Source organism: Kryptolebias marmoratus, linkage group LG24 (genome assembly GCF_001649575.2).
Source record: "Kryptolebias marmoratus isolate JLee-2015 linkage group LG24, ASM164957v2, whole genome shotgun sequence".
NCBI classification, from domain to species: Eukaryota; Metazoa; Chordata; class Actinopteri; order Cyprinodontiformes; family Rivulidae; genus Kryptolebias; species Kryptolebias marmoratus.
This window is the reverse complement of record NC_051453.1, coordinates 16,505,924-16,531,514: the sequence shown is the minus strand read 5'-3', so window position 1 is coordinate 16,531,514 and position 25,591 is coordinate 16,505,924. Positions and strand designations below refer to the sequence as shown.

Below are 25,591 nucleotides of genomic sequence, written 5' to 3'. Positions count from 1 at the left end.
TTCGGAACTACATGTCCCATAATGCAACTAATATAGGCCCGAGAAAAGTTGCCCGTTATTCATAATGTTTGTGGGTTTAATTTATTTAATATGATAATACAAATGTAAAAGGATGTAAGAAAATAAATACAACTGTAGCTTAGCACGTAAGAGATGCGAGCAGGAATATAAAGTCTAATTTTAATCAGGCGGGGTCCTTAGCTGTCGGCAGCCGTAACTTAGAAGAATTTAACAGAAGTCAACTTTGGGCTAACGTAGAAAGCACATCGGAGCTGTCTTTTAGACTCGGTGTTCTTTTGTTGAAGCTGTTTTGATATTTTTTTGGACTTTCCGACGCGCAGGTTTGAGCATGGAGCCCCTCCGGCTGTGTTTGTGTCTGTTGTCCCTGTTTGCGTCGCTCGTCTCGGACAGGTTTGTGGCTCTGGCTGCCTTCTCCCAGGCTATGGACAGCGACTTCACGTTCACCCTGCCTGCGGGTCGAAAAGAGTGTTTCTACCAAACCATGAAGAAAGAGGGCTCACTGGAAATTGAATATCAGGTCATATGGACTTTACAGCCTTTTTTTCTGATCTTGTATTGAACTGTTTTATGAAGATGAGCAAACCAAAAAAGCCAATCTGTCAACCCAGTTGGGGAGGGGGGGACAAAACTTTATGATTATTCTTGTTTTCTGAAGAGTTACAAAACTCCTTTTTATTCGACACTGATTCAGCCCTCTTTCTGCTGTGTAAATCTACTAGCTTTGTGAGAACCAGTTGGTTCTGCAGCTACACCTTGGTTCTTTACCCTGGGAACCTGTTCTGCCTGTCAGAGTGCTGATTACTGCACAGAATAAATATCTAACCCTGATTGTGTGTAGACTCTAGGCAACAATATACAGCTGTGGTCATCAAGGACATTTCAAGTCTTTTCCAAATATTATTTTTTTCTACTGTGGAACATCAGGTTTTTAAGGCTTTTGTTCCCTAAAGAATGACGGAAAACTACCCTTCCTCATTCACAGACTCCAAAATGAGCTTTTTGTGGCAGCTGCCAATGAGATGTATATTTCTAATGGTAAACAGTTATTACCCACAGATTTTTTATTTTTTTATTAACTACAGGCAGGCATGCATATTTATTTCCAATTGTATATGCAGAATAATCTTTAGGATGATTTAAGTGTATTCTGAATCTACTTGTACCCTCCACAGGTGTTAGATGGGGCCGGCCTCGACGTAGATTTCCTGATTTCTTCTCCCTCTGGCGAGTTACTGTTCAGCGACCACCACAAGTCGGACGGCGTCCACACGTAAGAGAGCGGACACTGCGGGTGCTAAATCATGCTTGACCTTCAAGCTCCTAACTCTCGTTCTGTCTTCCAGCGTAGAAGCTTTGGAGAACGGAGACTACATGTTCTGCTTTGACAACTCGTTCAGCACCGTCTCCGAGAAGCTCATCTTCTTCGAACTGATCCTGGACAACATGGATACGAATGAGGACCCAGACGACTGGAAGGAGTTCGTCCATGGGACAGACATGTTGGACATGAAGCTGGAGGACCTCATGGTGAGGGTGCAGTTAGTCGCTTACACCATCAGCACATTACAGACCTATTTCTTTAAGGATTTGTATGCTTGGGAACTTTTTATGGTGAGCAGCACATCTAAAAATGTAAAACAGATAAATGGTATAAATTAATATTTTATCACGTTTTAGACTCTGTCCTTTGCTACTAATCTTCGCAAGATGAAACTGGTGACCACAAATAAGCATGCAATCAACCACCCACAGGCACGTGTCACAAAAATAGAGCAAACGTCATGAACTTTCACCTATCTGCTGACGACAGCCAATTGTTTCCCTCCCATCCCCTCTCTAGTAGCCGCCTTAATTTGTGTCAGAAGTCCCAGAGGCATGACATGTTCAGAGGCAGGAAACGTGTATTTCAAATGTAGAGGAAGTTGTTTTCTCGGGGAGGAAAAGAGCCCACCTGACTGAGCTGCTCCTTTTGTAAGCTTCAGAAAGAGTTCTGTAAAAAAAAAAAAAAAAAATGCTTCGTGCACAGATCACATCAAGTCAGCCCTCGTCTCAGATCAGATCCCGCTCATGTCCACTTGCTTGTTCTCTCCCCTCCAGGACACCATCAACAACGTGAAGTCTCGGCTGGGCAAAAGCGCGCAGATCCAGACGGTGCTGCGGGCCTTCGAGGCTCGCGACCGCAACCTCCAGGAGAGCAACTTTGACAGGGTGAACTTCTGGTCTGTGGTCAATCTCTTTGTGATGATGGTGGTGTCGGCGGTCCAGGTCTATCTGGTCCGCTCGTTGTTCGAAGACAAAAGGAAAATTTGCACATAACACCGCCTAAACTGGAAGGACAGCGAACAAGAAACTAACATCCTTTATTAAAAATAATTTTTCTTTTTCAGGCTTCCTTTCTGACTTCATGACGTCCATGTTTTACAAAAAAATATGCATTGACATGGACAATTGCCACAGTTGGTCTTATTTTCAATCCCTCTACTCCTCTACTCTTCCTTCTTTGTATCTCTTTACAAAACAAACAAAAAAAGTCAATCTTTAAAGATGTATATTATTATACAGTCCTTTCTAGCTGCTGTAATTCTTTACTAAAAGTAAAATAACAAATGTGTTTATGATGCAACTATTTTTCTAACAGTACCTAACATTACTCGGCTGCTGGCCAATTTGCAAAAAAAAAAAATGTCCTCTTTGATTTTTGGACAAGTGTTACTAAGTGTTGAGCTGAAGCGGTTGAAGATGTTGTGTGCAGTCAGGAGTGTTTATTTCTGCCAAAAAGGAGGGGAGTTGCAACCCGTCTGGTAGCATACCTTTCCTAAATGTTAATTACACTTAAAATGTACATTTGTATTGTTTGACTTGAGCTTCTTGTCAGCGTTTGAGGCCTTTTGCCACAAACGTGTTGCCTCATCAGTCACGCTTTACTCTTCCACGTGAGTGCTGAATAATCAGGTGTGTGGGCTGGGCTGTGGGAAAAGCAGAAAAGCAGCATCTCTCTCTCAGGTCTTTCTCTGGACTGCTGCCGCTGTTGCCCTCTCCCCACGCTCGCTGTGGTCGGATCTGTGGCCTGAGCGGTTGCCACGAGCCTCCACCATGAAGGCCCGTGGTGTCCGCTTACAGCCCACCTACTTTTGCGAAGCCGTCAAGCCTGCCTGTCTGTCTGGTGACAGAAGTCTATTTCAATCCTACTGACATCTGGAGTGTCGTTGCCGTTACGACTGGTCGGCTTAATGAGCTCAGGCTTCAACTTCCTCCGCGCTCTCTTTACTCAAATCTACACTTTATATTTTACTAACACTACAGAGTAACATCTGTCTATTGCACTGCCTCACATGCCTTTGAACAACACATTTATATTTAAATGCTCTTAGATTTTGGTCACTGAAGTGTTACAGATGGATTACACAAAGGTCCCAGCAGAAATGCTTTTGACAACTCACCCTAAATTGAGGATGAAGGAGCACTTTTTACAAGGTTTTAATGTCATCCGTTGCTTGTATTCTCAGCGGACGCCGTTGTGGCTTGTGATTATGGTTTTATTTTTTTAACTTCACTGCTGAAACCTGGCTGTGCTCTTCCCTGGTTGCAAGCTCCATGTAGCCATCCTGTGAATTTGACCTGTGCAAAAAAAAAAAAAAAAAAGAAAGATCAAGCCTGCATTATTTACTGAACAGAGCCTTAAAGTGGAAGAAATCCTAATGTTTGTGCACTAATGGTGTTAAAACTACACATTCGGACAAAACATACAGATTGCACATTCGTCACTTAGATTTTATTCAGTTATCACACCAACATAAGACTGTATGTTGAAATTCTGACATTCTTATAAGTAGTTTTTTATGTTACAGAGCAGATGCATTTTGACTATGCAGGTACACTCTTTTTTTGAGAATATTTTTTACAACCATGATGTATGATCCAGTGGAGCCAGAATAACCACGACATATTTATTCAATTATTGTACTGTAGTTGTAAATGTGTAAAGAAATAAACAGTCCTATCTCTTTTTTTTCTGATCTGTGTGCTCTTTTGTGTTCCAACTAAACAACAATCAGTGTATCAGCTAGTTGTGCAGATGCCCATAAACCAAGAACTTCTTTAGATGGTCTTACGGAGCTCCTGGGTTTTCCTGTGTCTCCTCCGAGACGGGATGCAAAGATTTGATCAGAACACACTGTTGTGCTGTAGAGTCAAGTGGCTTTCCTAAGTACAGCTGATGGAGTCTTGGAGAGCTGAAAGGAAAGCAAAAGACGAGTGATTTTTGCAAGATCAACCTTAAAATTATTCCATCTTAACAATACTTACTAGCTTTTCCAGTACTGTGTGGATGTTTTTGCTCTGAGTTTGATCAAAGGTAACACTTTCTGTAAAGTCAAATATAAATATCTGATTATGACCCAGTCAGCTTTTTTGTCCCCCTCACCCTCCAAAAAAAGAAGATGCAGGGTTTTACTTTAGTTTCAAGTCCAGGCGCTGACGTGCTGGCAGAGTCTACTATGGTCCTAGTTGATGGTTGAAGTTCTTCAGACTCGCTCTTGACGCTGACAGGTCTTTGAGTTTTTACCTGAGGGACAAGCCACTGTGGCCCACATTCTGACTGGCTGTTGTTTTAACAGACTACAGATTAGTTTGTTGCTCAAATCACAACACAACACCATTTGTAACTGCAAGACTTGTGAGTTTAAAACTATTAGTTTACTTGTTTTGAGCCATGCTGAGTTGTTGATTCGGTCTTATAACTTCGACAGAGAAAGGGTCATGTATGTACAGCACAGGAACCTTAAGGCAGGAAAATTTAAAACAATTAATAAGCCAACTTGATTGGCAGGTAGGCGACAACACAGACATGCATTTTAACACATGGGACAGCAGGGGGCGCTGTGAGCACTACCACACTGTGTTTACTTCCGGGGACAATGAGGCGAACAGATTGCTGCTTCAGCACATAGCAACATTTCAGCCGAAGTAAGTGATTAACACTTTTGAATTATTTCTACAGACATTTTAAGCAGTTACTGGGATGTTATCGTATGTAGTTTTGTGTTTAACGGGGAATGTCTTGCTTTATATTTGCGGGAAACCAACCGGAAGAACTGGGACTTTAGCCGACGAGCTAGTTCAGTTCATTCACGATATACAACAAAAACACAGTTAAAAATGTAGTTTAACTTATATTTCATTTACTGTTTATGTGTATTAATCAGTACTTATACTTTGTGGTGAGGATAGGTTATGGACAACTTAAGGTTATTTCAATGTAATTGTGTTTATTTTGTAAACATTGATTCTAAACCAAATGAATAGATTTAAACGCTTGCATGCAAAGTATTTTATACAACTTAATATATAAGATGAATTTTAAATATAATAAGGACTAGTGCAGTTTAGATGCTCTGTAAGTGAATTATGCTTGAAATAAATGAGCACCAGGTATTCCTGAATCTGGGGTTTCCTCACATCCGGTTCCAGCTCTTTATAAAGATGTGTGCTGGTTTAAATAATGTATACACAGCTACTTTGACCAGTCTATTAAGCTTGTTGCTCACACACCTCACTGTGTGAACAGGGGGATGGGGGCAGACGGTGCCCCGAGTCAGTCTGTGCCCTGGCGGAAGGTGCTGTGGGAACGCCAGCCCTTTCCTGATAACTACGTGGACCAGAGGTTCCTGGAGGAGCTGCGGAGGAATGAGGGCATCCGGCAGTACCGCTACTGGGCTGTGGTGAAAGAAGCAGGCTTCGTAGGACAGCAGCTGTCGTGCGTGGCAGTTTTTATCACCCTGTGGCTCTACATGGAGCAGGTATGACTATATCTGTGGTCTTTGTGTGTTCCTCTGTGTTTAACTGAGTGAAAAGTATAATTAAAAGACATCTCTGTTCTCACAGGGTCTTCTTGCCCCTGAGGTGCTGCTGTGGACCAGCCTTTCCTGTGCCATGCTGGGTTATGGACTCCACCAGGCTTTGACATCTCAAGCTGAATCCGGCTGCGAGACTCGCACCCATCTGGCAGATTTGCAGAGTGCTGCTCTTTTCCTTTCATTCACCTTCGGCTTCTCACCAGTTCTTAAGACCTTAACAGAATCTGTGAGCACAGACACGGTGTACGCCATGTCTGCTGTAATGCTGCTGGCTCACCTCGTGTCATTCCCGTACGGCAAGCCCTCCCCTCCCGGGAGTCTCTCCTTAAATGCAGCTCTGTTTGCCTCGGTGTGCTTGGCCTCGAGGTTACCCGGTGCCCTGCACACCTTCGCCATGCTCACCTGTGCGCTGCTGGTGTTTGCCCTGTGGCCCTGTCTGCTGCAGCGGCTGAGGGAGAATGCCCCTTGCCAGTTCACTGGAGTGTGTGTGGGAGTATGTGTCGGAGGGGTGGGAGGTCTGGCGTCCCAGTCCCTGGGCGGAGCTGTGCTCTTTTCCCTGGCGTTGGTGAGCGTGACATTGCTCTGTCCTTTGCTGCTCATATGGCTGCAGAGGCACAAGGACAACATCCAGGGACCCTGGGATGAGGCTGAGATTCATGAGGACCTCTCAAACTTCCTCCACTAAGGGACAAACTAAGCTAAATCAGGCTGCTACTGCCCAAACGGACAATGAAGGTGTAACACAGTGGATAATATTAATGTGACTCCCTTTGGCTGTAAACTATCATGTTAATATCAAGTGACAGAACATTACCACTGACATACATGTGCTTTTGGACACCTTTAACAAGCTGTCATTCTCACGTGGAGAGCACGAGGATGTTTTTAACGATAAAGCTGCTACTTTTTGTAGGCACCAATTTGTACAGAACACATGCCGTAATGAGCAGGGCCGCCGTACACTTCTGGACACTTATGATGGCGTGCACCAAACTGATATCAGTCAAGTTTTTTACAGTCTGTAATAAGATGCTCTGTGTTTTATGGATTGCTGCTGTTGTGTGTTCAAATGTAAACAAGGGCTGTAATCCAAGGGATATTTAACTAAAAAGATATGCTATATTTTTGATGTTATTTAATAGAGAAAACATTTTACCTGGACTACGGTAATATGTAATGGAAATTAAACTTGTTTTAACGGTGACATAAATGATGACTTTGTGTTATAAAATATTAATAAGAAACTGATAGAAGGCATACATATAATGACCTTTTTTGCTTCCTCCCTGGTACTGTTTGGACATATTTCTAATCAGAAGTCCAGCCCTTTTTTCCATCATGTGAAAATACCTTGCTGTTCTCCACAAACAGAAGAACCCTAATCATCCGTGTCACCATTTCTCTGCTGATTAAAAGCAGGTGTTGAGCTCGGCAGAACCGCACAGAGACGGAGAGAGCGGGGTGGCTGCAGCACCGGTTCCGAACCTCCGGCCCTCCCTGGCAATGGGAATTAAAATGGCTGTTTGTTTTTAATTTCGTCCGATTAAAACTGAAGCTCAGCAGCTGGACGACATGTCCTGTTTGTGTGAAGCATCACGAAGCCACATTTCCTAAAACAAGAACTATTTTATTTTTTTTTTTTAATTTAAATGCTCTTTGTAAGCAGCGGCGGCCGAACAGTGCGCGCCCCGGTCGCTAGGTGGCGTACCTTCAGCTCTGTCCTCGGCGGCCTGCTCCGGGGAGTGGGGGCGGCGGCCCTCGCCTTCGTCGCTGCCCTCACTCGACGCCGCGGCGCCATTTGTTCGGCGAGGAAGCGGCAGGAGAAGCTCGTCTTTTGACCCGCGGGGTTCTGCCTGATGTAAGGGCCGGGCGGCGTCCACGGAGGGTCAGGGAGCTAGGAGGGCGTCATGGTAACAGACGGAACAGCCGAGGCTGTCAGGGGACCGTCATCCGCTCATCGTGGGCACGAGCGGCATCTTCATTTTGAGGCCTTTAAAACGCTTCTCCCTCCAGGGTTGAACATACAACTTAAATGATTTTTAAACACAACAACTGGGCGCAAAACAATTGAATTTAATAAGATTTGGTCAAATATTCCCCCCAAAAAACTTTCCCCTTAACCACACTGTGTATCCATCAACATCTCTGATATAATTCTGGCTATTTGACCACTTTTCATTTAAACTAGTTGTTTTTAAGCATAGTCCGCCAGTTTTAGGGGCTATGAGAAGCCTATTTCTAAAGTCAGCCTGCTTTGTTATTTTTATTTTAAATTATTATTTAATCCTGATTCAAATGAGGGATTTCATTTTCTGCATCATTCCTTCAGGGCATTGCTCAAGTGACCACAGCAAGGCCGATGAAGATGGAGAATGATGTGGGTGCCTCGTCTTCCTCGCCCAAACTTTGGGTCCATCTGGGGGATTCAAACTTGCAACCTCCCATTCACAGGCTCGCCTCTTCTAACCACTGCAGTTTCGATGTGTGCTGTAGAATTTGGCAGTAGTCCTCTTTTTCCTAAATCTTCCATCCACTTTGAGCGACACACCAGTGCGTCAGCATGATGCTACCACTTCCATGCTTGACAGTTCATACAAAAGGCCTAAAGGCCTCGTCTCGACTCCTCCATTAAACCTTTTTTTCCAGAAGGCATTTGGCCTTTCCACCGCTGCAAACTTCATTAAAGCTTGAAGGTGTCACTTTTAGAGCAGGGGCTTCCTAAACTGTCTTCACTGCGGACAGGGACACTGGCGTCCCAGAAGTGTCCGTTTCCCGGCAGGCTTGAGCCTTGGGAGGTTGTTGGGTCGCTCCTGAACCGATTTCCTTTTTTATCTGAGGGTGACAGTTTGGGTCTTCCCAGATCACGGTGAAGCGGTGACGCATTTAAAAAACTCATAATTACACAAAATCATTTGAACCAACGAGCTCGAAAACTGTAGGTGTTTAAAAATGGCTCCAAAAGACTTTCCCAACTCGTGTAAATCTGCAGCTCTCCTCACATCTTCACTAAGATGAAGATTTAAGAATAAGGACTTCTTTGAGTTCAATGGACTTTCCCGTTGCTCTGAGTATTGGTCAGTCTGATAAAAGTGTCAAACAAATCAGTTTTATGCTAACAAAGAGAAACTACCAGCTGCAGTGAATCATGATCAAGATGTTAACAGGTCTTGGCCATGTCAAGGTAAAAAAAAAAACTCTCCAGAACCTTGAGCAGCACCAATTAAAAGATTTGGATGACCGTATGTATAGGTTTGACCCTGTTTAAATTTAAGAAAATCCACGATAAATTCAAACTTGTACACAGTTGTTTTTTTTTTTAAATCATTGAAGTTGGATGTTGTATAATTATTCCACACTATAAAAAAGAATGGTTCAAATAAATTGCTAAAAGTCCCAAATAAATGACATTTACACTCATGATGAGTTGATATAAACTTATTTATGGGGTTGGTTTTTTTACCTCCCTAGGAACCAAAAGATTCAGAAATATTTGTGTAGTTTTGAATACTGAACATTATTACCAGAAGAAGAAAAACTGCCTAATATAACTAATACAGAGGAAGAAACAAACAGGTAATTAGAGTAAACTTTCTAAACTCAGTGCCAAGAGCATATGTGCAGGAATGTTTCATGGACAAGCACACCCTCCATAAAAACAGAAGAAGAAAAAAAATGAAGTGATTATGATCATCACTAATATCAAATGATAAATGAAGAAAACACCTGTTTTTTTGCAAACAGGCAAAACATTACATGTGCATTAGCGATTTCATTTATACAAAACTTTGGCTTTTGAGAGACACACACAAAAAATATAAAAAATAAAAAAAAACAGCAGACAGCCGCACAACATTCCAGCATTTATAGCCAGTTGTATTATGTACAAAACAGGCTCAGGACGGAGTGGATTTTTGCAGACATCAGTTCCCAGAGGAGAAACGGAGAAGCCCAGGAAAGTGCTTCAGCTGGATAATACATCAGGTCCGGGTCGTCGCTGGGTAGTGGTCAGTGGGAACTGGAAGGACCACAGGGGCAGATGGGTGGAGGCGTGCTCAGCAGAAAAGGCTTATTTCCCACTTGGGACTGGTGGTGGTTGCCTCCTGGAGAGATCAGATCAAATATGTTAGTGTTTCAGTAGAATACAGCAATGTCGCCGGAACGCCTCTTTGAATTCCTCACACAAATATTTTTACCACTTTTCTTTTTTTTTTTGGTGCACAAGGAGAGAGAGGCACTTCATTTGAATGAGACACTTTAGTCGTTGAAAGTGGCTATGATCGAAGAGCTGATGGTAACTCTCATCATTACAATCAGCTGCTCTGGGCTGGATATGCAGCAGCCAAGGCAAAACTGACAGAGAAGCCTACATTTTCCACCGCAAAAAATAACCCACGTTAATTCAAAACGCAAACATTTGTCCCATTTATAAAACTGCACATGCTCCCTCGGGACGTCTAAAAAAATAGTCTGACGACACAGACTGATTGCTGCCCTGTGGATTAGAGCAATGTCATAATGGATCCAAAACCCATTTTATAGATATGTGAGTTACAGATAAGATAAAAAATAAAAAGAGAAGAAAAATTTTAAAACGTTTGAGCATGGATGATACATGAAGCAGCTGACTTGAGTGTTGTAATCACGCAGTGGCTCTTAGTTGTTCCCAGTGCACTGTTTTTGGAAATATCGTACTTATTTCTATCTGCCCAGGATGCCACATTTTTGTCCCGTAAGTCATCAACAGTCCCACAGGGCAATGAGCATTACAAACACCGAGAATAACTGTAAAAACACAAAATACACCTATGGAAAAACCACCACGCAGCGCATATCCATAGGAGCGGTAGAGCGCCGTGAATCTGGATGGCAGGACTTAAACAGAGAAAGACTGAATGCAGGAAAGAACCTAAAGGAACCACTGGAGAGCGCAGAGGAAATGAGGCAGAGAGAAAAAGGAGAGAGCGGCCAAAAGCAGGGGAGGAACCAGCAGAAAGAAAAGAAGCGAAGAAAAGTCAAAGAAAAAGGCATATGGGGAAAGGGGGGGGAGGAAAAAAAATAATGGTTCCTGCATGACAGAAAATTCAGAAAGGTAATAAAACAAATGCATGCTTGGAGAAACGGGGAGGGGGGGAGGACTGAAGGACTGATGTAAAGATGAAAACTTGACAAAGTGCTCGGCCTGTTGTTTCTGGCTCCAGTAGAAAGCTGCACGGAGAGAAGTCCTGTCTGCTGAGGCTGCTGGGAAGGGGGAATATGAGAAACACATTTTCCAGCAGACCCCCACCCAGCTCAAATATCAGCTCTCCGTACCCCTGTGCCTCCGCGGAGGAACGGCTGATTGTGTACATATGTGAATGCCTAAACGCCAGGCCTCTCCAAAACCAGGAGGTCCTTTTCATTTCGGCTGTTTCAAAGTCACCTTGGTACACTGGCCGGGGTGCGGCTGTGCTGACCGGAGAGCTGCTGAAAGCTGTCAGAGGAAGTACCAGGCCTTGTATGAGACACCCGGGGAGCAGGCGGAGCGTGGCCTTGAACCACCGGCTTGCCACCAGCCTTTGAGTTTTCAGGATGCCTTGAGCTGGGGAAAGAAGGGAACCTTAAGTGACAGGACTAGCCCGCTCACATTTATACACGGCACACACGAATATATGTATACTTTGAGTGTTTTATCCAGGAGGAGTCCACGGGTGGAGGAAGAGGGGTGGTGCAGGTAGAGGTAGAGATCTCTCCGATGACAGCGAGCGCCTCCTTCAGGGCAGCATGTTTGCAGAGCACTTCCTCCCGGTGCTGCCTCTGCTCTGGTGACTCATCCATCAGAACTGTGCATTCCCCCAGAGCGTAGAGCTGCGCCAGGAGCTTAGAGCTGATGAACTCCTTCACCTACGCACAAGCATTTAAGTGGAGAGTAACGCTTTTAGGTGGCGTAAAAATGACTTAGCAATGTCAAAGACTTACGCTATTAATCATGAGGTGCATGATTGTCTTTGGCACTAAATCCCTCATGGTTTTATACATGATGCCCATGTAGGAGTCAACCAGGTTACGAATGGTCTCCACTTGGCGCTCCAGCTGAGGGTCTGTGAAGGCTTCAAGTCCATTTTCCTGCCCATTTCCCTACATGACATACAGGCACACTCAAACGGGCCGTACATTTTTGTAACAAATGATCTCTTGTATGTAGCATGACGGACTGCGGCGGTAATGCTATTAAAGCTGTGGGAAGCAATACAGACTTATCTGTGCCGCTATATCTTGTCAGCTATGTTGGTGGTGACAAAAAAGAAACAGACTTGATGGAATAAGAAAAATGAGAGCAGAACGGAGGGAACATAAAAGACGAAGGCGACGAGGAGTGGGGAAAAGAAAGAACGGGGGTGGGGGGGGTGAGGGACGAGGAACTGATGATTAGAAACAGACTAGAACACACACACACTTATACACACATATTGCAGTTACATCATGGGCCAAGAATGTGGGCTAAAGAGCCAACGACAGAGTGCAATGGAAGGGGTGGAGGACTCACTTTTTCACTTTGGTAATAGGTGCAAATCAGAGGGGGAAAGGTTATAATGAATTATAAATAGTTGTTACGGAATCATACAGTATATTTAGTTTNGGATCACGGAAAGAACGGGGTACGGGGTTATAGCCACGGTTTAAGGTTAGCAAAGTCAGCGAGTGCAGGTGACGCTCCCCTGTATCTAAAGTCAGGCTTGGATTAGAGGTTAAAGTTTTAACAGCGACCTTTTCGGGGAAGACTCCGGCCCGGAGCAGAGATGCCTTCCAGCTGTCCAGCTCCTCCCGAGAGTTACAGGCCAACTCCAGGAATCTGTGGTTCTTATACACGTTCCTGCAATTCATGACATTATAGAAAGATGTCTTCAGAAATATGCAGTGATTACAAATAAACTGGTAGCTTTTCTTGGAAATGTAAAAAAAAAATGAAATAGACCAAGTTCTAGAAAGACTGGCTTCATTGTCTAAAAAGAAAACAATTTCTTAACAGAACCATTCAGCTGTTTCTGCAAAACAATTCCCTCTGATGAACGATGACACATATTTTGTGAACTTTGTGCAAGTGATATTTTTAGCTATAATCTACTATCAGTTAGAAGAGACAATCAAGACAAGTTAAAAATGCGCCAGGACCACAGAGATGAGCGCCGTGTTTGCGTTTCAGATTTCTTCTTGTAAAAATTTCATTCAGCTTTCCACCCCCTCTATTCAAGAGAGGCTGACACTTGTAGGACAAAGATGACTTAATGTGGGACATGTGAGCGCATTAAAAACAGCTCTTAGTTTGTGCACAACAAAAACACGTGTTTTGCGTTTGCAAATATGAATAATTACTCTTAATTTCTGTTTTACATTGCAAAAACATCAGCATAACACCCCGTTCTTTTTGTTTGCTTTCTACTGCACCATGTACTGAGATTTGTTTTAATTTATACTGAGTTTGTTTGTGACTTTTTCATTAAGTTCTGTTTAAATTTATGAGAGAAAAACAAAAAAAACTATCAACATCTCTATGTACAATTGTCACCCTAGTCTAATAAACTGTATGAATGCTGGTGACTTGTCCCATTGCTTATTTTTAAAATGAAAACCTAACATACCTTGAAGGAATGTGTCTCACCCATTGCCTTTCACGTTAAAGTTTGAAACATCCTTTTACGTTGAGAAATCATGGCGTTAAAGCCTTCTTGCTCAAATCGTGAAAATAACGTTTTGTAAGATCTCCAGCGAAACATCAGTGCTGGAAGTAAGTGTTGGGGGTCACTGTCAGCTACTACGGAGCCGAATCGTAGCCATTTCTGAGTCTGCATTGGTTGATTAGCTGTGGCAGCCATCTTTAATTGGACTGATTTTAAAAGTTAATCAGTTGCAGATGTACATGCATCATTTCTAAGTTTAATTAAAGTCTGCCCAGTGGTTCCTGAGATATTTTGCTAACTCACACACACACAAAAGCAAAAAGATCACTGCCTGACTGGATATACTGTAGCGGTAACAGCAGCCTTTAAAGTTTGTGTAAACATCAGTGGGTAAGCTTTCATTTGGAAACCGCAAAATGAACACATTATTCTATATTGGAAAAAAACAAAGTCGTTTAGCAAGTTAGGAGAATCTCCACAGAATTATATAAAATATGTTCTACAAATGAAAGAAACTGATGAGGACAAACACAAGTGGTTGAGTTAAGCAGATTTATATCCACACAAACATTAAATAACTGTGTTTTTGCAAAAAAAAAAGAAATAATGACGTTCATAAATTTGTGCTCAAACTTCACTATATTTTTATCCTGTTTCTTGTCATTGTTAAGACTTTTTTTCTCCCTGCTATTTATGCGCTCGCGCCCTCTTTAGTTCACGCATCATCTCTGTGCTTTGGCTGCGGAGCCAGCACGGCAAAGTAAGACACGGCTAAAGGGTCTGGAGCGGCTGCAGCCCATGTGTTAAACATTTTTCTTTAATCGCTCCGTTGTTTTGTTGTTCCCTTCTCACATTCGGAACATGCAGCAATTAACCTCAAATATGTGAAACCTTGGTATGAGCCGCAGCAGAAACAAAGAGAGACACTAGGTAGGCTGGAGCAAACGACAGTTACACAGAAACATAAAAAAAAAAGAAATATGTGTTTAGTTTTTGGTGCGTATGACTGGCTCAAAGGGTGAGGCTAATATGTCAGGGTGTGGTGGCTAACGGTCAGGCAGCCGGGCCAACCGTGACAATAATACAGGGCTATTACACTAATCAGGACACTAACGTCTGTGTGCTCCAGTGAACACACAATAAAACTCATCTTTTACATCCCCAGTTTGTTCTTTCTAGTCTCTCTTCAGCTCAGTGTGAGGTTTTTCACTAATGCTGAGGAATTTCTGCGGAGCCACAACTGGTTGTGATTTGAAGAGTTTCCTGAGGTTTTTGATTACTGTCATACAGGGACGAAGCAACTGCTATGTCTGCCCCCCACCACACACACAAACACAGAAAGAGAAACAGAGCGCATGGGGGGCGCAGAAAGAGAGGTGAGGTGGGGGTGGGTGGGTCTGTGTGTGTGTGTGTATGGGGGGGGGAAGCAGGACGGACTTTGACACATTCTTGGCCGATGGCTCTGATACTCTCTCTCCTGCTTTTTCGCTCCTCTCAACTCTTCCAGCTCACTCTTCTCTCTCCCTCCTTTTTGTGGCGAGTCGAGCAATTCTTTCCAAACAAGAGCAGCCTCATCTCTGATCCAAGCTCTCTGGCTTTGATTAGCTGTTTAATGAGCCTGCCGTCGGTATGCTGCGGCCTATAGGAACACTCACTGCAAAGCCGCATACACAAATGTACAAACGTGCGGATGAACTTACAAATCCGGTTTGTCTGTCCGAATCCGGCATAACGCAGAATTATAACCAAAGCCCATATGCTTTGGTACAATCAGCCAGATTTTGGGTCGGCTCCAGCTCCCCGGCACTCCTCTCATTTTTCTTTTGCGCTCACATTTGTCTCTCTGTTGCACACACGAACTCTGCAAACGCAGCCCTGTCCCCAACAACCTGAGAAACACTCTGGTACCCAGTGAATATACATTTAGATCAGGTGTCAAAGTTGAACGGAAAAGGTTAGAGGAAGGCCGAAGCACGACTCTGACATCTCCTCCCTTTCCTTCACAGACATATCCACCTTTGTAAAATATCACCAAAAAGAAAAAAAAAAAAACCTTACCCAGCAGGTGACAAAAGCAGAACTCCCTTTTCTGACTCAGACACTTACTCACCAAACAGACATTGAGGCGCACAGCCACACAAACCTTAACTCTGTGTTGAAGATAGCAAAACCAAATTTGCTGGACATGAAGCCCCTTTCCACATTTCTGAGCTTTAAGTTGTCCAGAGGAAGCATGTACTTCTTTGTCTTCTCCTGAAAAAGACAGAGTATGGAGAGATTAAATTTGACAGAGGCATGCAGAGTAAAATATGACTTTGCAGAAAGGCAACAATATTGTTAATGGCAAAACACAACAGAGACTGAGGCAGGTTCACTAGGGGGCTAAAGATAAAATGTTGTCTGGTAGTAAATATTTTTTTTCAGCCTGGAGGAAAGAGAAGGGCCAAGAGACTTGGAGCGTAGTGAGTAAAGTGTCAGAGGGTGAAGCAAGGCGAGCAAAATATGTAGACCACTGCGCTCGTAGAGCATCTGAGTTCATATAAGATGACATTTGTGGCTGTCAGCGTGACTCACAATAACAAAACTTTAAGTGGCAAATGAGCGACAACAGCGAAAGAAGAGAAAAGTGGAAAGAGATGCCCGTAAGTCTACGGCCTGTCATCACGGCGGGGACTTCTGCATGGCAGAGAACAGTTGGAGGAGCGGAGAGGCCGGTGTGAAGAGAACCAGACTGTATGGAGGCAGGGGGACAACATCGAAGTGAGGCAGGGAGGAAAGCAATGAGAGGAGAACAAAAAAAGAGAGAGAGAAGCTGGACCCACATGTGAAAGTCATTACTCAGACTAAAGCTTTCTCCTAACATTTCAACATTTCTCCTAAAGTGAAGCCCACCCCCTTCGTCTCTGTTCCCCAGCCCCCCTGACTAACCTTTGGGCAGAGGCCTTCCAGAAAGTCTAGTTATAGGAACTGCTTCGAATGTTGTAAAGAGAATTATATGAACGTCTGCAGAATAAAGTGTTCCAAGTGCGTCTTCATCCTAGATGTTCTTTGAGGAAAGATGCACTGATTTGCACCAAAGCTAAAGTGTGTGCACATGTGTGGAATGAGATATGACGGTACATTCGGGTCTTCCCTCTGTCAGTGCTCCCTTGAACCCTATGACTTTCTTCCTTTGCTGCCCCCTTCCTTATTTCCAAAGAGGCCCACTTCCTGTAACAGACACTGAGAAAAAAAAATGACAGAATGCGATTGGCGCTCATACAGCAACATCTGGGATCGCTTTAGACGGAGGGGGAGGAGACTGGAGCGAGTATAGAGTGCTCTGATGGGGTCGAAGTAGAAAGTAGAGATGTGAAAGAGAGGAAGAGGAGGGATGGGGATGATAGAGGAGAAGACAGAAGTGAGCTTTGCTAAAGTAGACAAGGAAACAGTGAGGAACCTGGATATTAGGAGAGAGTGGGAAGAAGAAATTAGGAGAGACTCCAGACCAGTGCAAAGTTGATTCCCTATGGGTTTCATCAACCCATATATGGCTGCTAAGTTCCTCCCTAACTCTCTCTCCTTCTCACACTCCCCTTATTTCCTTATGCCTTCTCTGAGTGAACAGGCAGATCCCTGGCTGAATGAGTGAATGTGCCACGTCAAGACTGGATCCTATGTCGGGACGCAGTCCTGCAGACAGCTGACCTAAGACACCCTAACAGCTTCGCAGGAGGGACACCCTTTGGAGTGGATGGCTGACGTGTGCGCAGGCAGACCTCTTACCCTGCGACCCCAGCACTGAAACCGGACAATGAGAAAAGGACAGAATAACAGCGGAAACCTTTTGCCAACTCGTCCCCGCTACTGGCGGGGCGGCTAGCGAGCAGCCAGAAACAGAAAAGACGAGGCCGGAGGGAGGAGAAAACGAGAACGGGTCCTGCTCCGTCATCCCAGTGTTCAGACTACCTGTTCAGGATCTTACTGGTGTACAGTAGTCTGCACATTGGTTAGACTGTGCATGGAAGTGCATCAGCACCTACAACATCTGCTCACAAGACACAGGACTCTGGACAACATAAAAGCCAGCACGCACTCTATGCTGAGGGAAATATAGGATCTAGTATTTCTTTCGTTACTCGCCTGCAAATGTTTTTAAATGTGCATTTAGCATTAACAGCTATTACTTAAACACTCATCGATTTGACATCAAGTCAAGGAAAATCAGTTTTGCAGCAATCATTTGTTTGAATGAAGAGTTGTTTTTAATAGTGAGTGAATATTTAAACCGGGGGAATTTAAATCAAGCAAGTGAATGTGTAACTTGTTATTAATGTGATATCAGTTAGCAACTTATCTAAGCTGACTCTACTTATATTGCACAGAGGCTTGGCAAAACCTGTTGCGTTTATCTAAAGGTCTGTGTGTTTGCTTTTAGGTTTCTGTGTGGGAGTCTGTAAGGCAATCTGACAGCCCTTGCATTTACGGATATCGCGACAATGCTTTGCAGATTGTGCATGTATGTATATGCGAGTATGTGCATTTGTGTCAAATTTCCAGCTGTGTCAGGGTGGCTGTGGAGTGTCATGCATCAGAGTTGCTGTGTCTGAAGCTGTCTCCCACCTTCCTAGAGACTAATGGATTTGTGATATGGAACAGGCCTCACACACACACACACACACACACACACACACACATGCACAGAGGGGTAAATGTAGATTGAGTGTAAATAGGCATGAGCGGTCTGTTTTTTGTCAGGCTGCCTGGTGGAGCCCTGGCAGTTAAGGGGTGCAGGAATGTATGTTTGTCTGCTCAGTGTGCTGTGGAGATTAAACTCTGAGCTGGTTTACTGGACTGTCGGTATGATGCCTAAGCAGGGAGCAAATACTGTAATGCATAGAAAGCAGATGTCATGCACAGCTGCAAAGAAGCTAAATAAAAATGTATGGAAGTAATTGACAGAAGGGCAAGAGGACAATGGAGGGTTTTTTTTGGGGGGGGGGTTGAAGTGAGAGAAGATGGGGTGTTTGCAAAGGCACTGCAGAGAAGTAAGTAAGGTGGGGTCAGAAAGGGGAGGTCTGAAGAACAGAAACAGCCATGTGGGATTTCTCTGGGCAGATCTTGGACGCTGGTGTTTGGACAAAGCTTCAGATTTTCCAGCCAGGAATGTGCAGAGTCCCAGGGAGACTGCCAACCACAGAGAGGAGGGAGGGAGTGGGGGAAGAGAAACAGGGTGAGACAGACAGAGAGAGGCAGAGTAAGGAGGAGTTAAAGGCAACGGAGGCAGAAGAAAGAGAAAATAAAAAGGGGGGGCTGCAGTCGAAGTAAAAAGAAATGTGTGTGGAGGTAGTGTGGGTGGTTATGAGAGCGGGAACTGTAAGAAAGCAGAAGCGGAGGACTGGCCTGCGTGATTGTGTGTGCACACAGAGGCATTAGATCTCATCTCCTGTTATAACACGCATGACTGAAAATGTACTCAGGCCTTCCAAACACAAGCAGATGATAAGCCTCATAACACAGTGAGGGGGTCCAAAAATTAAGCAGTGACTCATCCAACAGGGCTCAAATTAATTAGGTGGTTATATACATCTCAGTGAAGCATTCGTGTCCCATTGTGATTTGCATGCAGTGAGATTTTGTTGGCCTAATGTGGTCAGAAACATTTATCTGTTTGCCTTAGTGTTACTTCTTACAGATGTGTGATGAGTATGGATGAGTTGATCTGTAAATGCTTAGTAAGGGGATGCCTGCAAGAAGACTGTGTGTGTACAATATGCATGCCTGGGGCTGCATCTGGAACACAGTGTTCAAGCAATGCAGTGTTTACCTGAAAAGTGACCGTGTGTGTGTTAGTGAGTGTATATTTTTCTCTGCTATTTGCATGTCACTTTGTTTACATCAGAGCCAACATGTGTACTGTATATTGTATATACAACTCAGGCCAGTGTGTGTGTGTGTGTGTGTGTGTGTGTGTGTGTCTGCATGCGTGTGTGTCTTAGTTTGGCTTGGGGCAGCTCCAGCTGTGTCAAAGTGAGCCGCTCCAAATGCCTAAACTCCCAGAAGAGGAAGAAAAGGAGGAGTAAGGGGAACGAGTGAGGGGAGAGCGGGAGGAAAGGGGAGGAGGGGGGTGTTGGAGGAATGAATGGGGGGAGTGGTGGGGGTCACTCACAATTCCAGGTGGCAGGAGGGAAAAGCAACAAGTAGCTGGACAGAGAAAAGAGGTTCAAGATGCCCTTTCAGTTGTGCAAAGTAATCCACTCACTGGATTTCTATAAATCTGGAGCCCCACTTTTAGCTTAAAAACACTGAATTTAAACCATTTTACCACAGTGTTTGTAAAAGCTCTCCACTTATTGTCTTTTCCAACCCCCTCAATTTGTAGCTTGTTAAACAATACAATCCCATTCCTTCAGGACCATCATTATAACAAACATCTCCTCTCCATCGTCAGTGTTTTATTGAGATCTGAATGTTTACAGGCACTTGTTTGTAGCCAAATACAAATGCTGCACCAAAATTCCCCTCGTCTGATCTCCATCCCTATATTCAGTCCTTCCTTCTTCCCATGACGTCAGCTGTGACCGGATGAGACTGTTGTGGTGTGTCTGCCTGTCTACACTTGCTGTGCAGACCTTCTGCTCCTGTACAGCAGGCACAGACAGGCAGACAGATGGCAGCCCCACTGACATCAGAGCAGCTCGGACACCTCCTTCAATAAAACTGCAGGGGCTTTACTGAAGCTGTGATAACAATAAGACTAATTTCCCTTCTGTCTAATTCTCTGTGCATACCACCTAAGGCGCTGTTGGAAGATGCGATATGTTTTAATAAACTTCTGATGAACTGTCTGGGTTGCTGTATTTTGGTTTCACTGTTTTCATTCATAACTACGACACATCACGAGTTATTTTCATAAATGAGCATACCAAAGAGTGAATAATTAGATGAACCTCACCTCCTCATCTTTGAACCAGGAGAGGCTCTCTGTTGACAGAATAAACCAGTATTCCCTGGCTCCACCTTTCATTATGCCAATGTTATTGATGGTCAGCCAGCCTTTGTGTATGACCTGCACAACAGCAACACAGAAAAGGAGCTAAGATAACAACATTGTGACAGTATCGGCGCAAAAACGCGAAGAAGCTAGGTTTGTAGAAAGCCGCAACGCCAATGACGCTACACAGAGCGTGTAATAGAAAGAGTGGGGATTTTATTCTAAAGGAAAAACGAAGAAGAAGAAGGCCGCATGAGTGAGACATTTCAACATCACAATGATTCGCAGCTTGGCTAAATCATCAAAACATTTTATCAATAACCAATTGGCCAGCATTAAATAAATAGGTAAAGACATCACAGTAAGCACAGAAACAAGTAGTTATGTAGTCAGGATAGAAGAAACCAGCAAAGGGTGATATCCAATGCACTGTAGAGGAAAGATGAGTGAGTAAAGTCAGAGAAAATAGGACATATTGCCATCCTGCAAGTGAAAAATGTATTTTTTTACGTCCATGTTTATAGAACAAGACAACAGTGAAAGATAAGAATTTTCAGGCTAGGGTTAAAAAAAAAAATACTGCCAATAAGAAAAGAGTAAAGACATGTATTTGGGAAAACAGCAGGGTCAGTTGCAGATGATGAAAAAGAAGGCATTTTGCCAGAGTGTATGTTTGCTCCCACCAGTGGCATGCCAACCCACAGACACACGCACATCTTCAGCAGAGGCAGCAGGAAAGAAAAGGCTGAAAAAAAAAAGAAAAATTGGTCTCCTACTATTAGACTTGAGAGTTTGGCCACACCCTGGAGAAAAGCAGGAGATAAAGTAGCAGCATTACCAAGAAGTTGTTTTGTTTTTTTTCACATTTGTCAAGGCGCGTCACTGATATTGATCATTTATAAATAAGCTAATATAAAAGCAACATGATAGATTATATAAACGCCTGGTGTTCTTTTTTTATGTTTATGTTGCGGTTACAGCGTACTGCTGTTCAACAAATATCGTCAGCGTCATATATCAAGGCGACGCAACACATAATGCAATGTGTTTCTAATTATCCTTATTTTCACATGAATGTCTTACACATAAATCAAAAGATTGAGACAAAAATGCATAATTTTCGCTTGGAATGATTCCTGTGAGAAGCCAAAAACAATTACGGCTGATCTGCAGTACCCGAAATGTATCCAAGTTAACAAAACACACATTTATTTGCAACGCAGATTAATGCTGATTAATGGCACGCAACACACTGACACAGCTTCAAAACGTAGAGGGAGAGAAAATATTTACTGCAGTAAGTATCACATTTAAGCATTTGGACACAGTTGTGCGCAAAGTGTAAATGCATTTCCAGCACAACTAGCCTGTGCTTTTAGCCTGTGAGTGATGATGCTACAGTATTTACAGTACTCATTTATCATTATTTTATTAATAATTTTAGATGAAATGGAACTGGACTCACCTGGGTCCTTGAGCTCTGTGCTGAAGTGCTTGCGTTGCTTTGGTTGTGCACCTGCTGCGAACTGAGAGGGATAAAGAGCGCACACTGTTTTAGTGTTAACAAGCTACAGTTTTTTTTTAATTTCACATTAAAACCAATGAGGTTGCTCACTTAGTAAAGCCAATGAAGTCTTCGTGTTTGGTATTTATATAGGCGAGCTGAATGTCAATAAGCAACAAGACCTAAATTGAGCAGACATACATCAACCAGGAAAAAAAAACAGACCATTACACAACCTTACAATGCAGTTGGGTTTACGGAAAAAAAAATATATTATTTTTGAACAATATAAATGTATGCAGATCACCTGGTCTCTGCATTTACTCTCTTGCTGTCGGATTTCATCGACAACTATCCTCTCTGTCTCATCCCGCAGTTTGGGAAAGGAGCTGAGCTGCAAAAGAACCGCGAAACAGCAGAAATTACACACGGGCAAGTTGCACCGTGCAAAAACTACAACACATGCACATCGAACATGCAGATTTCTACCTTGCCGACACACTGATCCACAGTGGTAATTAGCTCTTGACAGACCAAGTCGACGATTTTAATACACGGCTCTTTTAAACTTGATATTTGTTTCTTCACTATGGCTTCAAAGGCCAAGTCAGGGGTGAACAAGCCTGTCCTGTTGGGAAAGAATGTCATTTTTGTGACAAAATAAAAGTGTGAATTACGTCAAAGCGCTTCGCACTTTTTATTTGAAACTCCGTACTGCACCTGACACCGTGTATGTTTCTGATGGCGTAGTTGATTTCCTCACGCAGCCTCCTTTCATCGGACTCAATCTTTGGACAAAAACAGCTCTAAGTCAGTAGAATTAACACACGAAGAGCATTTCAGTTCACTGATCGCAGCTACGGAACAACTAGCTTACCTTTCACATACAACATATGCTGAGACGTACACAAAAATCTTTCATTTCCTCTGACACAAACACACCTACCTTGACCAGTTCACGCGGGAAGCGCTCATGAAAGATCCTATTAATCCTAGCGCCCACTGACAGATTTACTGTGTCTACTTTGTCACCAGAACCCTCAATTAACTTCTCAAAGTCAACAGCCAAGCGCAGAACTAACCTGCAAGACAGAAAACACACAGACTTGGAAAAAGACAATCAATTAAAGGACTGTGTATGAATACACACGCAGAGACAAGCAGAATGACTGACTGTAGCAGAGTCTTGGTCCTGCATGCAGGGTCGTCTGGATTAAACTGTCTATAATCTTCGGCCTCTTTATTTACGGCCATAAATTGGCTCTGCAGATGATTGAGGAAGGCTGGCAGTGTGTCTCGGATGTGGTTTGTAAGTTGCTGCAAACAAACGACTGTCAATATAATACGCAGAAAGTGTTTAACGTGAGCATAGGTGTGCGCATCTGTAACCTGGTTTAGTATTTTTTGTAAATACGGGGTCCCCATGTTTTGAGCCATGTGCTTGTAGGCTGGATGGGACAGGAAGAATAGCCTCTCGGACTCCAGAGCCGCCTTAATGTCCTTTTTCCCGTCAATGTCCTTCTGACTGCGGTTCACCACGCCCACGTAACCTGGGGAGGAAGAGGTGAAACGGAACGGTAGAACACGCGATTGCTGCGAGCCGCGCTGAGAATGCGAAGCAAGAGCAGAGGAACAGAGTCTTCTCGCGCAAGACAGAGTCAGCTTGTATTTTCTGGAATGTCCTTGGGAACTCTTCCCAGAATGCCATTTTTTCCATTATGACTGAAGCACACAAGTAGAAGAAAAAAAAATATGTGTGTTTGTGTAACAGCAGCGGGCCAAATCCTGTACTTAAATGTAACACCACCAGACTTCGTATCTAATGCTTCAGCTCAGTGCTGCTACAGGGGGAGGCTATATCAGTGGGCTTCCATGGCTAATGCATTTGCACTGCAGGAGAAGCATGAAGGACCCAGCAACTGGAAGTGCTTTACCCCTTCTGTACACAGCCCCAGGAGTTTCCAGACTGGTGTCTTTTCCTCCCCATTTCTCCCTGTTAAACAGACACACACTCTCCTTTTCTCTCTCCCACACATGTACCGTACACACAAAGTACAAACTTTTACCAGCCATAAAGGCACACTGCTGTCAATAAGCCTCCGCTGGTCAGCAACAATAATATTTCTCATTCCTTATTTTTTTTGCATTTATACAAGTGCATTTAAACAAACACATACTTTAGAAATGCTGAACAACTGCCCAGCGAGCTTTATGCCTGGTTGAAAAGGAGTTTGTGACCAGCGATAACCAACACAATCCCTGTATCAGTTCTCTTTAATTCCCGGTAGATGATTTAACACACACACACAAAACCAGCACACCTCTGCGTAAGGGAAGCAATCTGTTTTCTAGTATTTCCCTGGCATCGGTTCCTTCATCCATCAAGTCCAGCTTTGTGATGACACCAATTGTGCGCAGGCCTGAGAAAAAACAAAATAGGACGTTTGCTTTATGAAAAGAGCAAAAGCTTGAGGGAGTTAGTTGTTATGGTATATGTGCGCTAAAATGAATTGTCATCAGTGTAACTTTCAGGGTTTATTACTGCCCGTGCTTTTTTTGGTTTTCACTCCCAGATAAGCCTATCCTTGCACGCTGTGGTGCTCTGTTCCATCTCAAAACTGTTTCTCCACTCGGACTTTCTGCTTCACGCAAAAATGTTTTCCCTCCAGTCTGAGTCATCCTCCATGCACTCAGGTTTCTTCTTGCAAAACCTCCACTCTCGGATTTTTCTCTGTTCACTTTAAGAATGTTGTGAAACAGTCCTGTCAAAATCCCCCCACCAATAAATTGCCAGATATGTGGCTGACCAATAAAATTGCTGCGACTTCCTTTTGGTGTGATCACATTACTTCACAAGGGTCACTCTAAATAATAAGTATTTACTGTCTCAAGTACTCCTACAGAGAGCTACAACTTAAAATTGTATTTAACACTTTCAGGCCTGGGTTTTTAAAATAGATACACCAGTCTTTTTCCTATCATTTGCATTTCACACCAAAGAAAACTTGCGTTTATGTTGCATTGACAAAGAAAGAAATTACATTACATATGAGCTTATCAACATATTAATTTAGAACTGGGGTCAAGCAGCTCAATAACACCATTTGCAAAATCCCAGATCTCAAGTACTTTATTGTTTTACTACTCTGCCTTGTTATCGTTCGCTGCCAAAGAAAAAAGGGCAATTATGTTTTTGCCCATGTGTGTGTGTGTGTGTGTTCGTTTGTCTGTCATGTTACCAAAATACCTCACAGCCATAGCTCCATTGTTTCTGTTAGTTTAACACTCTGGCACAAAAGGTGATGTGCATTCCTTCAAGTAATACTGAGCATTTGTTTCATTCAAACTACATACCAATCATTTGTTAAAATTCTATTGAATTAAAATGAATAATCATATATCAGATCACATATTTTTTAAATTATATGTAAAATGACTGTGGAGAATCTGTCATTTTAATCTTAATGGAGAATCTGTCTCCAAATATATATATATATATATATATATATATATATATATATATATAAATTCCCTTCTCACCCTCCGCGGGTGGTCTTTGTTTCATCCTCTGAGCTCGGGTCCT

General features: G+C 43.2%; 3 protein-coding genes across 3 annotated transcripts in view; 2 read left to right on the top strand and 1 right to left on the bottom strand.

Moving 5' to 3' along the window:
* Positions 1-206: 206 nt before the first annotated feature.
* Positions 207-4,028, top strand: tmed5 (transmembrane p24 trafficking protein 5). The gene is made up of 4 exons (XM_017428748.3): positions 207-538; positions 1,194-1,291; positions 1,365-1,548; positions 2,119-4,028. Exons 1-4 carry the CDS (start codon positions 350-352, stop codon positions 2,335-2,337), a joined length of 690 nt encoding a protein of 229 aa, XP_017284237.1. The 5' UTR covers positions 207-349; the 3' UTR covers positions 2,338-4,028.
* An 859-nt stretch (positions 4,029-4,887) lies between these two features.
* Positions 4,888-7,086, top strand: pigc (phosphatidylinositol glycan anchor biosynthesis, class C). Its single transcript, XM_017428766.3, has 3 exons — positions 4,888-4,986; positions 5,588-5,819; positions 5,905-7,086. The coding sequence occupies exons 2-3, from the start codon at positions 5,592-5,594 to the stop codon at positions 6,559-6,561; spliced, it is 885 nt and encodes a 294-aa protein (XP_017284255.1). The 5' UTR covers positions 4,888-4,986; positions 5,588-5,591; the 3' UTR covers positions 6,562-7,086.
* Positions 7,087-9,295: 2,209 nt separating this feature from the next.
* Positions 9,296-25,591, bottom strand: part of dnm3a (dynamin 3a) — a 21,930-nt gene continuing 5,634 nt past the window's right edge. Inside the window, exons 5-21 of the mRNA XM_017428806.3 lie at positions 24,330-24,428; positions 23,398-23,558; positions 23,183-23,325; positions 22,955-23,090; positions 22,729-22,796; positions 22,498-22,636; positions 22,316-22,402; positions 22,120-22,190; positions 21,970-22,030; positions 21,281-21,307; positions 20,466-20,579; positions 15,675-15,784; positions 12,621-12,726; positions 11,832-11,990; positions 11,533-11,756; positions 11,296-11,454; positions 9,296-9,976 (exon numbers count right to left, since the gene is read on the bottom strand). Coding sequence (XP_017284295.1) covers positions 9,943-9,976; positions 11,296-11,454; positions 11,533-11,756; positions 11,832-11,990; positions 12,621-12,726; positions 15,675-15,784; positions 20,466-20,579; positions 21,281-21,307; positions 21,970-22,030; positions 22,120-22,190; positions 22,316-22,402; positions 22,498-22,636; positions 22,729-22,796; positions 22,955-23,090; positions 23,183-23,325; positions 23,398-23,558; positions 24,330-24,428 — 1,898 coding nt within the window. The 3' untranslated portion in view covers positions 9,296-9,942. The remainder of the gene's footprint in view (positions 9,977-11,295; positions 11,455-11,532; positions 11,757-11,831; positions 11,991-12,620; positions 12,727-15,674; positions 15,785-20,465; positions 20,580-21,280; positions 21,308-21,969; positions 22,031-22,119; positions 22,191-22,315; positions 22,403-22,497; positions 22,637-22,728; positions 22,797-22,954; positions 23,091-23,182; positions 23,326-23,397; positions 23,559-24,329; positions 24,429-25,591) is intronic.

What these genes read in the sequence shown, in the direction of transcription:
- tmed5 (XM_017428748.3), top strand. Translation starts at nt 350, where the DNA reads ATGGAGCCCCTCCGGCTGTGTTTGTGTCTGTTGTCCCTGTTTGCGTCG. An exon ending in AAGTCGGACGGCGTCCACAC is followed by an intron (nt 1,292 to 1,364) that starts GTAAGAGAGCGG and finishes TCTGTCTTCCAG; the next exon opens with CGTAGAAGCTTTGGAGAACG. An exon ending in TGAAGCTGGAGGACCTCATG is followed by an intron (nt 1,549 to 2,118) that starts GTGAGGGTGCAG and finishes TCTCCCCTCCAG; the next exon opens with GACACCATCAACAACGTGAA.
- pigc (XM_017428766.3), top strand. Translation starts at nt 5,592, where the DNA reads ATGGGGGCAGACGGTGCCCCGAGTCAGTCTGTGCCCTGGCGGAAGGTG. An exon ending in TGTGGCTCTACATGGAGCAG is followed by an intron (nt 5,820 to 5,904) that starts GTATGACTATAT and finishes CTGTTCTCACAG; the next exon opens with GGTCTTCTTGCCCCTGAGGT.